This window comes from Apus apus, chromosome Z, assembly GCF_020740795.1.
Source record: "Apus apus isolate bApuApu2 chromosome Z, bApuApu2.pri.cur, whole genome shotgun sequence".
NCBI lineage: Eukaryota > Metazoa > Chordata > Aves > Apodiformes > Apodidae > Apus > Apus apus.
In genome coordinates this window covers 59,579,818-59,595,938 of record NC_067312.1, presented here as the reverse complement: position 1 = coordinate 59,595,938, position 16,121 = coordinate 59,579,818, and the positions used below count along the sequence as shown (strand labels likewise).

Genomic DNA, 16,121 nt, shown 5'->3' with positions numbered 1-16,121 from the left:
CTTTAACACACGCCTTCAGAACTCCCAGCGCCTCCAGCTCACGAAGTTTGGGTACCTCTGTGAAATACGCAGCGCCCAGACGGGCACCCAGGCCCCTCAAACGGCGCGGAGGGTGAAGCTCCCGGGCTGCACCCGAGACGGGATGAGGGAGCCGCCGGTCCAGCCGCTGCCCCGCCCGGCGCGGGGAGCTGGGGCCCTTTTCCAGAGGAGGAGAACGGGGCCAGACCCACCCCATGACAAGTGCCTTGTCAATCTGGGAGGCAAAGCTGGGTTTTCCTTTTCCTACTCTGATTTACTGCAGAATTTAAAATGTAAGGATGGAGGTTATATATATATTCTTTTGAAACTGTTTTGCTTTGGAAATATAACTATTTTCTGGAGTTGAACCAAAAGCCGACATTCCCGTGCTGTAGCCGGTGTTTCTTCTCTTTGGAGCCACCAGCGCCTAACGCCCTGCGGAGCGGGAGCCTCCGGGCTCGCTCCCGTGTGTTCCACTTCGTGAAGGCGGGAGAGCACCCGGGCGGGAAGGGCCGGCTCCGGCAGCTCCAGGGCGAGGCCCCGGCGGGGGCCGCCAAGGCGATTCCATCTCCGGGAGACGCCATTCCCGGGAGAAGGCGGCCAAGGCCGGCCCGGGATGGGCAGCCCGCCCGCCCCGCCCCCGCCCGCCCCGGCCCCGCCACAGGGCATGGCCACGCCCCCATAAACCACGCCCCCTCCTCAGACCACGCCCCTTTCCACGTCCGCGAAACCGCCCAGCGGAGCGAGGCGCTGACCCGGAAGCACTTCCGTGGGTGGCCAGCGCCCAGGGACAGCGCTTCCGGCCCCCCGCGCGCCTCCCGCCGCCAGCCCCGCCAGCCCCGCCGGCCCCGCACCCCCCTCGCTCCCCCCTCGCTCCCCCCCCGCCTCCTCCCGCCTCCCCCGCGCCCGGCGATGCCGCTGCGGGGCTCCCGCGCCGCGGGCCCGCGGGGCCGCCTCCCTCCGCTGCTGCTGCTGCTGCTGGTGGCGCTGGCGGCCTGCGCCGCGCGGGCCTCCGAGATCACCTTCGAGCTGCCCGACAACGCCAAGCAGTGCTTCTACGAGGAGATCGCCCAGGGCACCAAGTGCACGCTCGAGTTCCAGGTAGCCGGGCGGCCCGGCGGGGACGGGGCAGGGCCGTGCGGGCCGGGGGGCTGTGCGGGCCGGGGGGCTGTGCGGGCCGGGGGGCTGTGCGGGCCGGGGGGCTGTGCGGGCCGGGGGGCTGTGCGGGCCGGGGGCTGTGCGGGCCGGGGGGCTGTGCGGGCACTGCGGGCCGGCGCTCCGCGAGCGCCTCCCCAAGCGGGGGCTTCGCTCAGAGCTGAGCGAGCCCCGTAAAGTCGGCCTTGGAAGCTGGCGGGGCCTTCCACACTCATCGCTGCCGCGTAGGGTCCCGTCTGGACGGGAGTGCGGGTATCTGCGGGACCGGCACGCCACAGGTTGCCCTGAAAGTAGTTTCCTTGTAGTTTGTGGAACATCTGCATGATGAAGATATGATACAGGGAGCTAATGCTGCTTCTATCAGAGTATAGTTCAAATGGGGGTCACACAGCAAGCAGTAAGATAAGCGGTGGAACAGGAATGCAGCACTAGCAGTGTCTGCCAGGCATGTATCAGGACAGAAATAGAAACGGGCAGGCAACTGGTGTTGAGGACATTACCCATGGGTCAGCAATGTGCCCTTGTGGCCAAGAAGGCCAATGGTATCCTGGGGTGCAATGAAAAGTGTTCAGCAGGTGGAGGAGGGAGTTTCTCCTTCCCCTCTGCTCTGCCCTGGTGAGACTCCACCTGGAGTATTGTGCCCACTTCTGAGCTCCCCAGTTCAAGAGGGACAGGGACTTGAGAGAGTCCAACAGGGCCATGAGAATGATTAGGAGTGGAACACCTGCCTTATGAGGAAAGGCTGAGAGACCTGGGGCTGTTTAGTCTAGAGGAGATAAGATTGAGAGGGATCTTTTTAATGTCTACAAATAATCTGAAGGGTGGGTATCTAGTAGGGGGGGCCAATCTCTTTTCAGTCATGGCCAGTGATAGGATGAGAGGCGATGGATGGAAACTACAACACAGGAACTCAACTTCTGAAAGAAGTTCTTTACTGTGAGGGTGACAGAGCACTGGAACAGGCTGCCCAGAGACTTTGTGGAGTCTCCTCTGGAGACTTTCAAGACCCATCTGGATGCATTTTTCACTGGTGCCCTAGGTTCTGTGGTGGTCCGGCACTGGCAGGGGGGTTGGACTCAGTGATCTCCACAGGTCCCTTCCAACCCCCACCATTCTGTGATTCTGTGACGGTGGTTTAATTAACATATGAAGTGAGGCTGCACAGTTTGTCTTGTTTTCACCAGTTTCTAACAGCTTGGACATGGAGCCATCATGACAGTGCACACTGCACAGCTTGGAGGAAATAGGGAGCAAACAGCCCTGACAGTTTTGGGGCTTCTGAGTGTCTTGGCAGAGTTCAGACCTTTCAGTCTGTCACCGCAGCTGGTGAAGTCACTAACACTGCTGCAACAACGTGAGAGAAAATTCATCCTTGACAGTGGGAAGCACGTTTGGTTTTGGGGCCTTCTGAAGAGGCTTCTGTGGTCTGGCTTTTCTTGGTGAAGTCCTGTGCATTTTTCTTTCCCAGCTGCTGTCCTGCCTTTCATACTTGGGGGAATGTTGCAGCCAAATACTGGCCCTTGTTACTCTGTCCTGTGTGTTCTTCCCTAGATACACCTTCTTCCCTACCCAAATGTTTCTTCTCCCTGCATGTTACTTTCAGAAAGTCTCTTCTGTGCAGTACTTGCCCTCTGTTTTGAAATGGATACCACAGGAGGTTGCTGGACAGATAAGCCTCCTGTTGTCACTTTTGTCGTTGATCAGGCGGGAGTAGCACTGTTAAAAGTGAAGTCTGGCTTGGGCCAGCCACCAGTAGGCTGAAGGGCTGTGTGCCTGTCCTGTAGCTGTACCTCTCTAGAGCTGAGAAGAGACGCTAACAAGGTCTGTGAGAAGGAATCCTAGGGGATCCGTAAAGCTCTGGTTAATCTCTACTATGTGTATGTAAACTGGTCCTTTCAGGTTGTGTGATAGAACTGAGTGTGAATGACTTCGGTGTAGTTGGTAAAAAGCACACCCCTGTCAAATTTGAACCCATACTTCAAAAATGAGCCTTTGTTTCATTATAGAAAATCTTACTTTGGTTCTTCCTTCCAACCATTTCTCTGTCAAAATCCCAAGTCGATGCAGACATCCAGGGAGAGACACTCAGAGACCCCAGCTTCCAAAAATGCTTTTGTTCTTAGTATCCTTACATCATATTTTTGGAAGAAGCTGAGAAGACACTGCTTGCCAACTTAAATGTTTTAAAAACTACTCAGATCTCTTGTTATTTTAGTTGCATCGTTAATGTTACAATTTTAGTAACTTGATACCTAAATAAATTGATGTGAGCTTAAATAGTACCATGTGAACTGAAGTGCAGACACTCAGAAACTCAAGTATTTCAGTGATTTCTGCACACGTATAAAAGGAGCATGCCTTCAGATACAAGTCTCTTCCTCTTTCAGCATGCTGTATCTTAAAAGCAAGGAGTTTGGAGCAAGGATTAAGTGTAAAATTACTAGCTTAAGAGTCATCGGGAACACCCTGCTTGTGAATAGCTAAGCTACCTAGGTTAGACTTTCTTCAGAGGTGGGGCAGCAAGTCTACAGAGCATTATGCTGTAGACCAACAACAATCAAAGCCTGAAAAAATCCTGGAAGTTTTGAGTCATTCGTTTAGGCGTTATCCGGATGTGCTGGTTTTGGGAAGAAATGCTGTGGCAGACGCTTCCTCCTCCCCGCCCCCAGACATTTCGCTGTGCGCAGGCACAGGAGAAGGGGCCGGGCTGCAATACCTGCTCTACTGGTCGAATGCCATTCCTGCAGCCTAAAGCAGCTTGAGCCAGCGGGGTAGTTACAGAAGGGAGCTTACTGCATGCTAGCGATCTCAGCCGGAAGAATCAATTCCATGGAGGACTTGTGGATGCAGAAAACAGTTGATTTGTTACAGTAATGTCTTTGCCACTCCATCAGGTGTCATCTGCTGTAGCCTTTGCTGCAGACTGGTTATTTATAACAAGGCAACTAAACACAAACTGTTTGAAAGTGTAGCTGACGTGACACATCCTGGGCCTAAAAGTATTTTGAAAGTCTTCTGTAAGGAAGAAATATTGCAGGCCTGCTTTGAAAGATTTCCAAATTAATGCATTATATTTTAAAACATTTACTAAAGCAAAACATTTCTTAGTGCCACTTGATAAATCATCCTTCTTGGAAGAAATGTATAAATGTCTCATTTGTTAAGAAGACAATTTCTTATTTTTTGTTTTCAGGTGATCACTGGAGGTCATTATGATGTTGACTGTCGGTTGGAAGACCCTGATGGCATTGTGCTGTACAAAGAGATGAAGAAACAATATGATAGCTTCACCTTTACTGCGTCCAGAAATGGAACATACAAATTCTGCTTCAGCAATGAATTCTCTACTTTTACACACAAAACTGTGTACTTTGATTTCCAGGTTGGGGAAGATCCACCACTTTTTCCTAGTGAGAACAGAGTAACTGCACTTACCCAGGTAACATGCTTTTGTGTTTGACAGCAACTGGTAGGTGGAGGTGATGGGATTTTTTTAAGTTTAGCTGCATGGTATATCTACGTAACTTTTGAAAATCAAGGGATTGGACCTTTTAAAATAATCAGAATTACCACAAATTGTCTTTCTGAAGATAGGACTTACACATAATAGAGCTGAGAAGGAGTCACCAAGTGCTTAAGTGAAAATTAGGGTACTAATTTAAACCTTAAACTCAAGGCTGCTGTCTTATTTTTTTCTTGTTTGTTTGTTTTGTGGTTGTTCTTTTTTTGTTAAGGGAGCTTCCTTTCCATGGCATGGTTCTGTGCCTCTCACAGTGTGGATCTCACCAACTGTAAATACCGGTGGATCGGAGTTTTCAAAATTTCCAAACTGGAGAAACTTTGAAAATGTCTTTTTTGAGGAAGGACTTAAGTTGACCTCTCGTGTAGCTTCCATTTCTAGTAGGGGTAAGGAAATTCTAGCAAAATAAACAAGATCAGCCGTACTTAGCTGGCTTCTACCGATTTGTTCTCTGTAAGACACTGTGAAGCATCGTTGCCATATGATTCTATTCTTAGGATTAGACAGTTTTGTACCACCTCTACCCAATCTAAAGTCATCAAAACTGTCCTCGGAGCACTTGCTTCATGAATTCCCACTAATGTTCCTGCATTATAACCATCACCAAACACCGCTTTAAACAACCATTAAAAAATGATGGACATGGTCACTGTTTGGCTGGTCTGGACTCAACGGTATAAGTAGTGGCTTCCCAAATGCCACTCTCACTGGGATGTACCCCACCTAAGCCTACAGTAGCTGAGGTCTGTAGTGAGTAGATGACTTTATGTGAATTTAACTACAGCTCTTACCTCTTCCTTCTTGTCATTCTTCTGCTCTGCTTTATTTCATATTCTGATTCTTGATCCTCTATCGATCAATCTGTCTTCCCAGCTTTATTCTTCATTCTGTTCAGTCTGTGTGTTCTGATAATGTCTGGGTTTTTCTTTTGATATCTTGGCATCAGGAGAGGGATTTTGACAGATTCCTGGTTCTAGCACCTCTGCAGACTCTTGCAGCTTCTGGGGAAAGATACATTAAAAAATACTTTCTCAGTGGGTTGTAGCATACACAATGCATTTATGTGACAGAGCATTCAGCAACATGGAAAGGTCAGAAGGACAGAACTGTCCTTCTCTAACGGCTTTTTTCATGTGCGACTAGAAGAGGAGTCTCTTGCCAGAAGACCATATTGATTTCAGTAATGCAGCATTTTTAGGATGTTGTACAACTTGAGTGAGAACTGCACAATGAAACATACCGTACTTGTGAAACACAGAAGCATTTAATACATCTTGTGTGTATATCTTAAAGCTACAAGCAATTGTTTGCTTTCCTGGTATGTATGGACTTAACTGGGTGAGCACTGGCATTACAAAAGTGTTCTTGTGTTTGTTTTGAACCAGAATATAAAGGAATTTAAGATTTGTTTAGTTGGTCTTAGAGCTTGTTGCTTTTTATTAAATCTGCAGTATTGCCCACTTCTGTACTTAATATTCTGTCACATTCCTGTGTATAGAGTTTTATCAATTAAGTTAAATTTTACTGCATTTACACCGTTTCAGTCTGACAACAGGCTGAGTTAATCCTTAGCCTGCAAAGTTATGTGCAGCCTAGTTTTAAATATCAAACTACAAAACTTCACAGAAAAGCACTAGAAGGATTCTTAATTCAGTGGTGTGTTTGCTTTTCTAGATGGAGTCTGCGTGTGTTTCAATCCATGAAGCTCTGAAGTCTGTCATCGATTACCAGACTCACTTCCGCTTGAGGGAGGCGCAGGGCCGCAGCAGAGCAGAGGATTTAAACACAAGGGTGGCCTACTGGTCAATAGGGGAAGCAATTATTCTTCTTGTGGTTAGTGTTGGGCAGGTATTTCTCCTCAAAAGCTTTTTCTCGGATAAAAGAACCACGACAACCCGTGTTGGGTCATAACTGGTAGTGGTAGTGCTTCAGGTCATTGTGTGCTATCAGTCTGTAAAAATTACTGTTCTCCAATTAATGGCAGGTACAAAGGATCTGAAGATATGCAACGTTCAAACATGTCTATCCCTCATCCCTTAAAAATCACAAAATAGATGCAAAATGTTGTGAAAGGGACATGTGATCTGATACATTTTAAAAATACTTTGCAACTTCATTTTTTTTCTGATTCCTGTATTGAATATCTAGCAGAGACCAGCCTCTCTTCATTTCTACTTAGGCTAATCCAAATTAACTTTGATTTTTATCAGCAAGATTGGCCATCTGCAGTATACTTTTAAATAACCCAACAGTCTAGTGTCTGATGTGAGAGCCAATGTACATGAAAATTTGATTTGATTTTATCTTTCAGGGTGAAGGTATTCTATTATAAAAAGGCAAATGTGATTAACTGTAGTACACTGTTTTGATTTGCTGTTGAAAAATGATACCCCATTGATAGCCCTTGCATATTTGTAAAATTACTGTAAGCCTGGCCACATCATGGTGCAAATTCTCTTGTCAGCTTGGTAAGTCTCTGCCTTAAAAACCTGCTAAACTTTATACTTGAGTATGCTTGCTTCAACATACACTCTTCTATGTTAAAATAAATGCATGTCATCTCTTACAAGGCTTATTTTACTGAACAGACAGTAGGCTGAGACTACTCAGGAATTCCACTTTCTGTATTCAAAAACCCAGATCTCCAAGTTTATTTTAAAGAACATGCAATAAACTAGGGAATTTTGCAGCTTTGTCACTGAAACTGTACAGTTCCCATATTCATACATGCTGCTGCTGTTTCTTGGATTTAAGATGGGAAGTAGCCTGATTTCTCCAGCAGCACAGCACATGCACTGAACAAGCTTATATTGTGTCAGGCACATCCAGAGCTACTAAATTGTTTTCCTGTGAAGAGGCAAATTTGATACTGACACTGCATTGCACCAGTGCTGTAAATTCTACTTTCCTGTGTGTGGTGCATTAATTCTTGATGGTCTCGTGCACCTAACTGCCACTCTTTTTTGCTAGCAGTCAGGAAATACTTTAAATATTTGAGGTTATCCTACAGTAGTTTTAGTTCCATTGTTTCCAATTCTAATGTCTTCAGTAGCTTATGTAGTGTCATGTCTTGTTTTACTTGGATGTGGAAGGGAGTAAATGTATGTACCTACGAGTGGCTTGAACTGAGCTGGTCATAATAAGGCTAAACTGCTTCAAATAGCTCTGGAGGAATTAAGTAGAATGACCAATTCTTAAGTGCACACAAGCTAAACTGAGAAAATTTGTCATTTATTACTGGCTAGTTCAAATGATGCTTCTTAAACAAGTTCTCAGCAAGCAGAGAAAGGATGGTAAACCCTTAGTAATTGCTTGTATTATTTCTAGCAAAAAGTTGATAGTGCATGTATATGTGACACTGGAGCAGTCTGAAAAATTCATCTAAGATTACTTGATTTTAAAGTCTTGTGATGGGTGAAAAATACAAACAAAAGTACACCCAACTGTCTGTTGTGAACTGAGTGACTGCTTCTTTGGAAACTGAAGAAAAACCTGAAACAGCTCAAATGATTTAGAAAGTAACAGGTATTAAAAACCCTAATGTATGCAAAAATTCAGAATTTTATGTAAGGTTTTTCTGTCCTTTACTGATTTTTAAATACTGCAATCCCTTTTGGGGATGCAAGCTTCCCAGAAATAGTTGGATGCATAAAAATCAGAAAACAAAAGAGCTAGTGCTTTTTTCTTGGGCTGCAAATCTGTGTCTGCACACAATATGCTTGATTGTACCTAGATGCTTTATTCTTCTGTGTCAGCAACTGATGCTCAATACTTTTTGTGTTGCATTGCAAACAGTAATGAAGCAAGTGGTACACTGGGTGCAAACGTCAGATGCAAAAGTGATTTAATTTTGATAATGTCCACTATTATCTTCTTGAATATCACTTGTGTAGCTTTAATCACAACAGAAGTATTTGTTTTGAAGCTTAAAACACATTGGGTTTTTTCCAGAGTTCTGTATGCTCTCAAAATTGGTAAACAGTGGGATAAAACAGATGAATCGGTGGCCATCATTTGCATGTCTCTTTATTATTCCATAATGTTTGTATGTGTGAAGTGGGACTGTTCAGCTCAATATTACTCCCACTGCAGAGGTTTAGTGGCTTTGACTTCTGCATTGAAGTTAGGTATCCAACCCTGGTATCCTCTGGTATCCTGCTGCGTAACCTGCAGCAATAGCTTAAAAATGCCTTTATTTTTGTGTTATTAAAAGTGTGGCACAAATACACATGTTTAAACATAGCTGTACATAGTTTTTAAAAGAAGTGACTGAATAGGATATAATAAAACACATGCTAACACGCAGCTGGTGAAGAAGCGCATTGTGACTTTGGGTGAAAACTGTATCTTTTTAATACACAAAAAGAACAGTTTGGTTCATGGTGCGATACACAAGTAAACACCCTGCGTTCAAGGGGATATAACTGTGTTTTTAATTGCTAAAGGCCCTGTGTTTCAGCTGTTCTTTAGATGTTTCGTGTTTACAGAACTTCTTTTAATGTCCTGAAATGTCAGTTCTTGTTTTAGTTAAAGGGGGGGGAAAAAAAAAAAAAGTTCAGTTTGAATAAGACAAAAAGCAGAGCCTGTGAATATTGTCTGGGAAAATAAACATTAATATATGAATGTGGTCTGATTGTTTTGTTGGCATGTGGGAGGGAGAGCATCATTCTCTCATAAAAGCCTTTAGTAACGATTTGGGTCGTCAGCTTGAATTTCAACACAATGGCAGTTCAACTACCCTTGGACACCTGATGACTGTTTCTGTTGCTGTGCATCCAGAAGTGTCCTGTTCACTGCCATTCCCAATTAGCTTTGCTTCCAGGTCACTGGGAAAACTCAAGTGTCAGCAAGGAAGTGTGGTCACTGGCCCTTTGCTCAGCACTTTAGCTGTGCAGGCAGTTACATTGATGAATCTGCTCCTATTGGAGTGGAATTCAAAGTATGTGACTGCAGATGCCCAGAATGATTTGGGACCTGCTGCAGCTCTGCAGGTTGCAGACAGCTCAGAACCACATCCACTCGCTCCTCCCCTGCTGTGGGATGAGGACAAAATCGAACTAAGCACTTTTGTGAATCAAGACAAGGATGGGGAGGGGACCATTTTGTCACTCTATAATTGAAGTGCATAATAATTTTCAGATTCTCCCTTTTTTCTTTTTCCTGTTTAATTGTGCTCTTATCAGCCCACGTCACCCCTTGATCTCCCTGTGATCCTCGGTCCTTCCCAGCAAAACTCCAGGCTGTACCATGGCAAGGTTTCCATGTCCTGCCAGACAGCAAATCAACTCCAAAGATGTTAGTATGATCAGCACCCATCAAGAGTTCTGCACAGGTGCCGCAGCCAGAGGAGGGACCTGCTGCTGCCGCCTCCCCCGGCTTCTGATGGTGCTGCCGCTGTTCTGTAGGACGGGTGCGGATGAGGAACAGCTGGGACCCTTGCGGAGCGCGGCCTCCGACCTGCAGGCATCCTCCACATGAAGCCTGCAGGGCTGCTGGAGGAGGCCAGGCTGCAGTCGGGCAGTACCCCCCGCATGGTGCTGGCTGCAGGGCTGTCGTGCTGGCCCAGGGGCCGGCGACTCTCTGTCCCGCGCAGGCACCCAGCGGCAGTGTTGTGCTGCTGGATGGACGGCTGCGTGCCTTCCTTCAGGCTGCTCTGCAGCTCCTCCTGCAACGCTGCCACCTCCAGCCCGTGGAGGCAGAGAAGGCCCACAATGATGCCCTCCCACGCAGTCACCTTCCAGCACTGGCCCTCAAAGAGCTGCCTCAGCCACAGCTGCAAGGGCCTGATGTTATCTGGGTGGCTCTGGAATAAGTCTGCCCAGAGCTCAGTGGGGAAGCCACCTGCCTGAGCCCTGGGCCCCTGCTCCACAGCCTCTTCCTCCTCGTCGTGCTGGTCTTCAGCTGCTGCCTCTGCAGCCTCCTCTTCCTCATCATGCTGATCTTCAGCTGCTGCCTCTGCAGCCTCCTCTTCCTCATCCTGCTGATCTCTCTGCAGCCTCCTCTTCCTCATCCTGCTGATCTTCGGCTGCTGCCTCTGCAAGGCCTGGGAGGTTAAACCCGATCATACTGTTGTCCGACCTTGTGGAGAACAAGACAGACCGTGTCCACATCTAGCCTGCAGGTGTCCAAGCACCTCACCTGTGTCTCCCAGCTTGGAATCTTCGTGCCCGTCTCCTGATGCCACCTGGGAATCTGGGTGCCCTTGATCAGAAGCCATGCCTGTTAAAAAGGAGCAGAGAGAGCAGATCCCGTGAAATCTTCCCGGCCACTGTTCAGATCTGAAGGGCAGGAATGCAGCTCAAAGGCAGGATTGCGCCAGGGCACTTGTCGCTCCCCTCCGCTCCACAGCATCGGGCAGACACCTCCTGGGTGCCTGGACCACGTTGGCCCAAAACAAAGCCTGCCCAGAGCTGCGGGGAGAAAGGACTCCATGGAGCTCAGCCCGGCTCCAGGCTCCAGCCCAACCAGCCCGCTGGCTTTGCGGCAGGCCCTGGAAGCAGCGCAGGGTGGGAGAGGCTGGCAAAGGCAGCTGGGCAAGGCAGAGCGCCCCAGGCCACAGCACTGAGCCCCACCCAGTGCCCCTCTGCTCTTCTGCTGCTCTGAGCACCCACCCAGCAAACACCAAGTTCCTTTTCCCAGCAACTGAAGAGGAAAAGCTCCTTCCCTCCAGTGACACACCTGTGGGACTGCCCTCTGGATGCTGTGCTGGTCTTGCTTGTTCCCCAGGTGGTGGAGGAGAAGAGACAGGTGCAGGAAAAGCAAAACAAAAAAGCACAGGGAGCTGAGCTCAGCCCCTTTTATATTTAACCCTCTAAGCTGTGGAAGAGCACGCACACCATAATGAGTCAGTGGGCATGGGGTCCTGGAGGCACTCACTGCCTCCTCCCCACAAGGGTGACTGAATAACCCCCATAGTGACACATGCACAGAGAGCAGGTTAATGTAGCTTCTCCTCAGGGTTCCTGGGAGCAGGGCAGATTTCGTAGCTGCACATTTGCAAGAAACAGAGACATTTCTCCTCTTCCCTAAAAACAGAGGGGCAATGCCCGCCCCTGCTCCACAGGTTTTCCCACCAGAAAGTCTGTTTGAGACATTAACCTATGAGATGTCAGTGGTGGGATTCCACACACCTCCATCCCTGTCGCTGGCCAGCAGCACGAAACCCAGGCAGTGCCACAGCCTCTGTGGCACAGACAGGAGCTGTGGGCAAATAGCATCGGCAATAAAACAGCATTTGGAAAACACACAAGAGGCAGAGCCAGGAGCTTCCACACCGAGGTCACTTCTGCCATCCCAGCCCCAGCATGTTCCAGCCCTGTGCTGTGAGGAATGGGGACAGAAGGAAGGAGGGCTGAGGGGTGTAACAGGCTCCCACCAAACCAGTGGAGAAAAGAAGGAAGGAGAAGAAGGGATCAGAGTGGAGGACGATATTATTCCACCTGAAAAAGCCACAAGTCACCTGCAGCGTACACACTGGTCCCCTCTCCTTGAGGGGTGGCTGAAGGGACCAGCTCTTGTTAGGAGCAATCAAAGAAGCACATGGAGGGGAGACGTGATGGCAAACAAACTGGGGTCTTGGTCCTGCAAGGTTGTATTAATTGACACTAGGATGCAGGGTCAGAAGAAGCAAGAGAGGTTTTGCAGCATGTAGCTCAGGTGTGATGCACCTTGGCACAGGTCCTGCCAGTGCTGAGAGTTTGTGCTGGTGCAAGGAGGAGTTCAGAGAAGAGGTCCGGGCTGCCCCAGCGGCACCAGGCAGCCAAGGAGAAGGGCTCATCGGCCCCTTCAGACACAAAAGTCTCAGCACCGAGGAGACACACTGACACTGAGCACTAGGAAAGCTCCCAGGAGCTCTCCCTCATTCAAACGTTCCCGGAAATGAACAATCACTTCCTCTGGGAGGCCCCCTGCCCCGGGAGCGGGTGCTCCAGCCCTGTGCTGAACACAGCATCAAGAAGACGACCAGCCCTGTTGCGGCTCCAGCAGGGCATGAAGCCAAAACCATGGCTGGTGGGACACAGCTCCGGCCCCTGCTGGCCAAACCCTTCAGCAACACTGACGCTCCAGCCCGGCTCCCCAAAAGATGGATCCATCATGCGGTCTGACCCCTCCTCAGCTGGGCTGTGGCCCTTTCCAGATGCCTTTGCCATGCCAAGGGAGCTGTAACAAGGTTCAGTTCCTTTTGTTTGCAGCCAGAGATGTCTCCTGCCGTGCCCCTTATCTCCCTAGGCCCTTGCTGCTTCCCTCTGTCCTCTCAGCCATTGCCACCATTGCTTCTGCACCTCTGCCCCCTCAGAAAAAAAGAATGGGTATTTGTTGATAAAAGCATCAGCAAGAACTATTGCAACATGAAGCCTTTTTTTCAACGGTGGTACTCGATCATTTGGAATTTAAAACACAGATAATATACAAAGGCAGCACTCCTGTTAATTTAAAAATTTAATTTCTTGCTGCCTAAGCAGGAGTATAAAAGAACATCCCCAAGGTGAACCAAATCCCACCTTGCTCCCATTAACAAAAATATTGGTAAAACCATCTTGTCACTGCTGGAGATTCAGCTCCAGAACCTTTTAAAATCAGCACATTAAAAAATTAAATAGAAACAGAGAATGTACCCCCCTTTATTCTTCAAATACTACCAAAAAAAAAATATTAATCAATATGTATAAGTGTGAATAAATATGTAATAGTACCAAACAAATCTACTAATGCAGTGCTAAGTTAACATCTATTCTCCACAGAAACACAATCCTATTTTAAAAGTCAAAAACCTACACTTTAGACCTCATTAAAAGTATTTCAAAGCACTAAAACAACAAATAACTGATCTGGTAGAAAATGAAACAGAAAAGGTGTAAAACACAGAGCAGCTAAAGTTACACTGAAAGCAAAAACATAGAGCTGGTTTTCTAAAAAAAATAAAGCACAGTTGACATGATCCAGCTGCAGTGGGGACACAGCCACAAGCACCCGTGGTGCAGCCCCATGCCACAGGGCCTGGCCAGGACAGCTCTCCTTGTTCCCTTGGAAACTGCGAGGAGGGCCGGGCTTCGGCAGCCCAGACACCCTTGGACCACCAGCCTGATTTTCCCTCTCCTGCCCCAGAGTGCGGGACCAGCCGGCCTCCCGCTGCCTCCCTGGTTTTCTCAGCTCAGCATGACCGGGAACCCCCAAGGCCTTCCCTGTGCCGAGGACGGTGCTGCTGGTTCCTTGGGGCCAGGACACCCAGACCTGTGGGGAGCCCCGCCATGGCAGCATGTCCCTCAGCTCTTATGCAACATAATTAATTTCAACTTTAATTTTCCATACGTCCTGGTTTAAGCCAGGATGAAGCCAACTTTCTTTTACTGATTTTTTTTCTTCATTCAGCTCTCTCTTAACTAGCAGCAAGTGTTCCAGCCAGTGGAGTGAAAACACTGGGATGTTTATGTTACTTCCCAGACAACAAGGACACTTTATGCTGCGGCCTCAGGTGCTAGAGGAGCAGAAGAGTCACATCTGCAGCCCTCCTGTAGGCAGGAGTGGACTAGACAGACAGCAAAACTGACCAAAGTATTCCATTCCATATAGCTACATCAGTTTGGTGTAAGGTCAGGGATCACAGAAGTCAAGCCCCTTCCTGTTTCTTTCTCCTTTCTCTTCCATCCATGGCTGGCATCTGCACAGGACTCCATCTCTCCATCACCATAGATTCCTAGGCTCACGTATCCCTGACCCTCATCACTCTGCCCTCAGCTCCTGTCTGCTCTGCCGCTCTCTCCGGCACCTCCAGGATATTTGGGGACTGTTCACAGCTCAGGAGATGCTGTGGGAGCTGCTGGCGGTGGGGGGTGACGCAGGGCAGCAGTTACCTGGCTTGCCTGTTGACTGATTTGCTCCTGTTCCTTCAGCAGAGACTGACCCTGACTGATCTTCCTGAAGACCTAATCCTGTAAATCTAATCATATCACTTGCAGTATTCATTGCCTTTCTCCGGCTCTTACCAATCTAGACCGTATTTCTGTGGAAATAATATTTTTTATCTGGTGGGAACAAACCACAGAGACAGAATTAACTAAGAAAAGCAGAAGGCAGAATTAGAAAAGGAAGCTAGAGGCCTATGTTTTCTCTTAAATCTTTTTTAAAGTAAATGAGGGAAACACTAATCAAAATGGGTTGGTTAATTCGGTTTTCAGGCAGCACGCATTAGATACCCGAGCAGCTGAAGAAGCAAATGAGCTAGAGAGACAGAATGTGAATGTGGATACTCTATTATATCGGCAAGGCAGATGTATTTACACTAATTTACACAAAATCTTTTCATGTTATGGATTTCCACTGCATTTGCCTTCTTTTTACATCTTTTTTGGGGAAGAAAAATGTTGTGGAAAAACATAACCTTCTTTCATCTAGTCTGCAAGCAGAGAAGGAAAGACTGAAATACAAGGGTGATTAACTGAAATTCATTTGCCTTGCCCTAAAAAGTCCAATTACATCAGAGCAGGGAAAAGAACAAAAAAAAAAGGTTTTGCAGGTGCAGTCACAAAAACGTGAAGCACTGCAAAGGTGAATGTCAGATAGCATAGTGCCCTTAATTCTGACAAACCCAACAGGGTACCAAAAGGCATCAGGTTAAAAACAGTTTTGTGTTACCTTGAGCACACTTAGACAAGTCAAATTAGTTAGAAACATAACAGGATTGGTCTGGTGCTTGGAGAAAAACCAAGACTCATGCCTTGATAAATTTCCACAGCAGCATCCACAAAGTTTGTTGCCATCTGCTTTACTGCAGACCTTGGACAATCTCTGCATGCCTATTTGCCAAAGTGCTTGCACCCCTCGCCCCTGTGGAGGCACAACACAAGGCAGTGACTTCTCCAGAAGGGTGTTTGTGTTCCGTTCCTGATGCTCCTTGGGCCGGGGAGGGGCTGCATGAGGCCCCACCTGCCCCAGTCTGAGTCTGCAGGACGATGGGGGTGACACAGCACCAAACAGCGCCAGCACCTCTGTCTGCAGTCAGCATCAGGGCAGGCTTTGGGAGGAAGGTGGAGCCTTTTCCTTGTCAAACCTCAGCTTGGTCTGGCAGCGCGTTGGCAGGAGCTGCTGATAGCATGGCTGCAGGTCCTTTTCCTCTGGTGGGACTTGCCAGCCCTCAGGGGTGCAACCCCGGCCGGCCGGCAGGGTCCAGCCGTGCCGGCTCTGTCCCTCCTGCCCTGCCCTGGCTGCTGCACTCGAGGCCTGGGCAGGCCTGTCCCCGTGGCTCTCAGGGCTGGCACAAGTCCTGCCAGGGCTGCCTCCCTGCGGCATGGCTCCCAGGCAGCCTCTGCTGGGACTGCCAGAGGCACCCGGCTGGTCTGTGCCTCCTCAGTCTCTGCTGGGCGCTCCTGGCCAGCCAGGGCAGTGCCCTGAGGAGGACTTGCCTGAGCCCTCCCAGAGGCTGCATCCTGCT

General features: G+C 48.3%; 1 protein-coding gene across 1 annotated transcript; it reads left to right on the top strand.

Annotated features, from left to right (window-relative positions):
• Window positions 1–785: 785 nt before the first annotated feature.
• On the top strand, window positions 786–9,316 carry TMED7 (transmembrane p24 trafficking protein 7). The gene is made up of 3 exons (XM_051643286.1): window positions 786–1,119; window positions 4,367–4,612; window positions 6,368–9,316. The coding sequence occupies exons 1-3, from the start codon at window positions 931–933 to the stop codon at window positions 6,602–6,604; spliced, it is 672 nt and encodes a 223-aa protein (XP_051499246.1). The 5' UTR covers window positions 786–930; the 3' UTR covers window positions 6,605–9,316.
• Window positions 9,317–16,121: the final 6,805 nt, after the last annotated feature.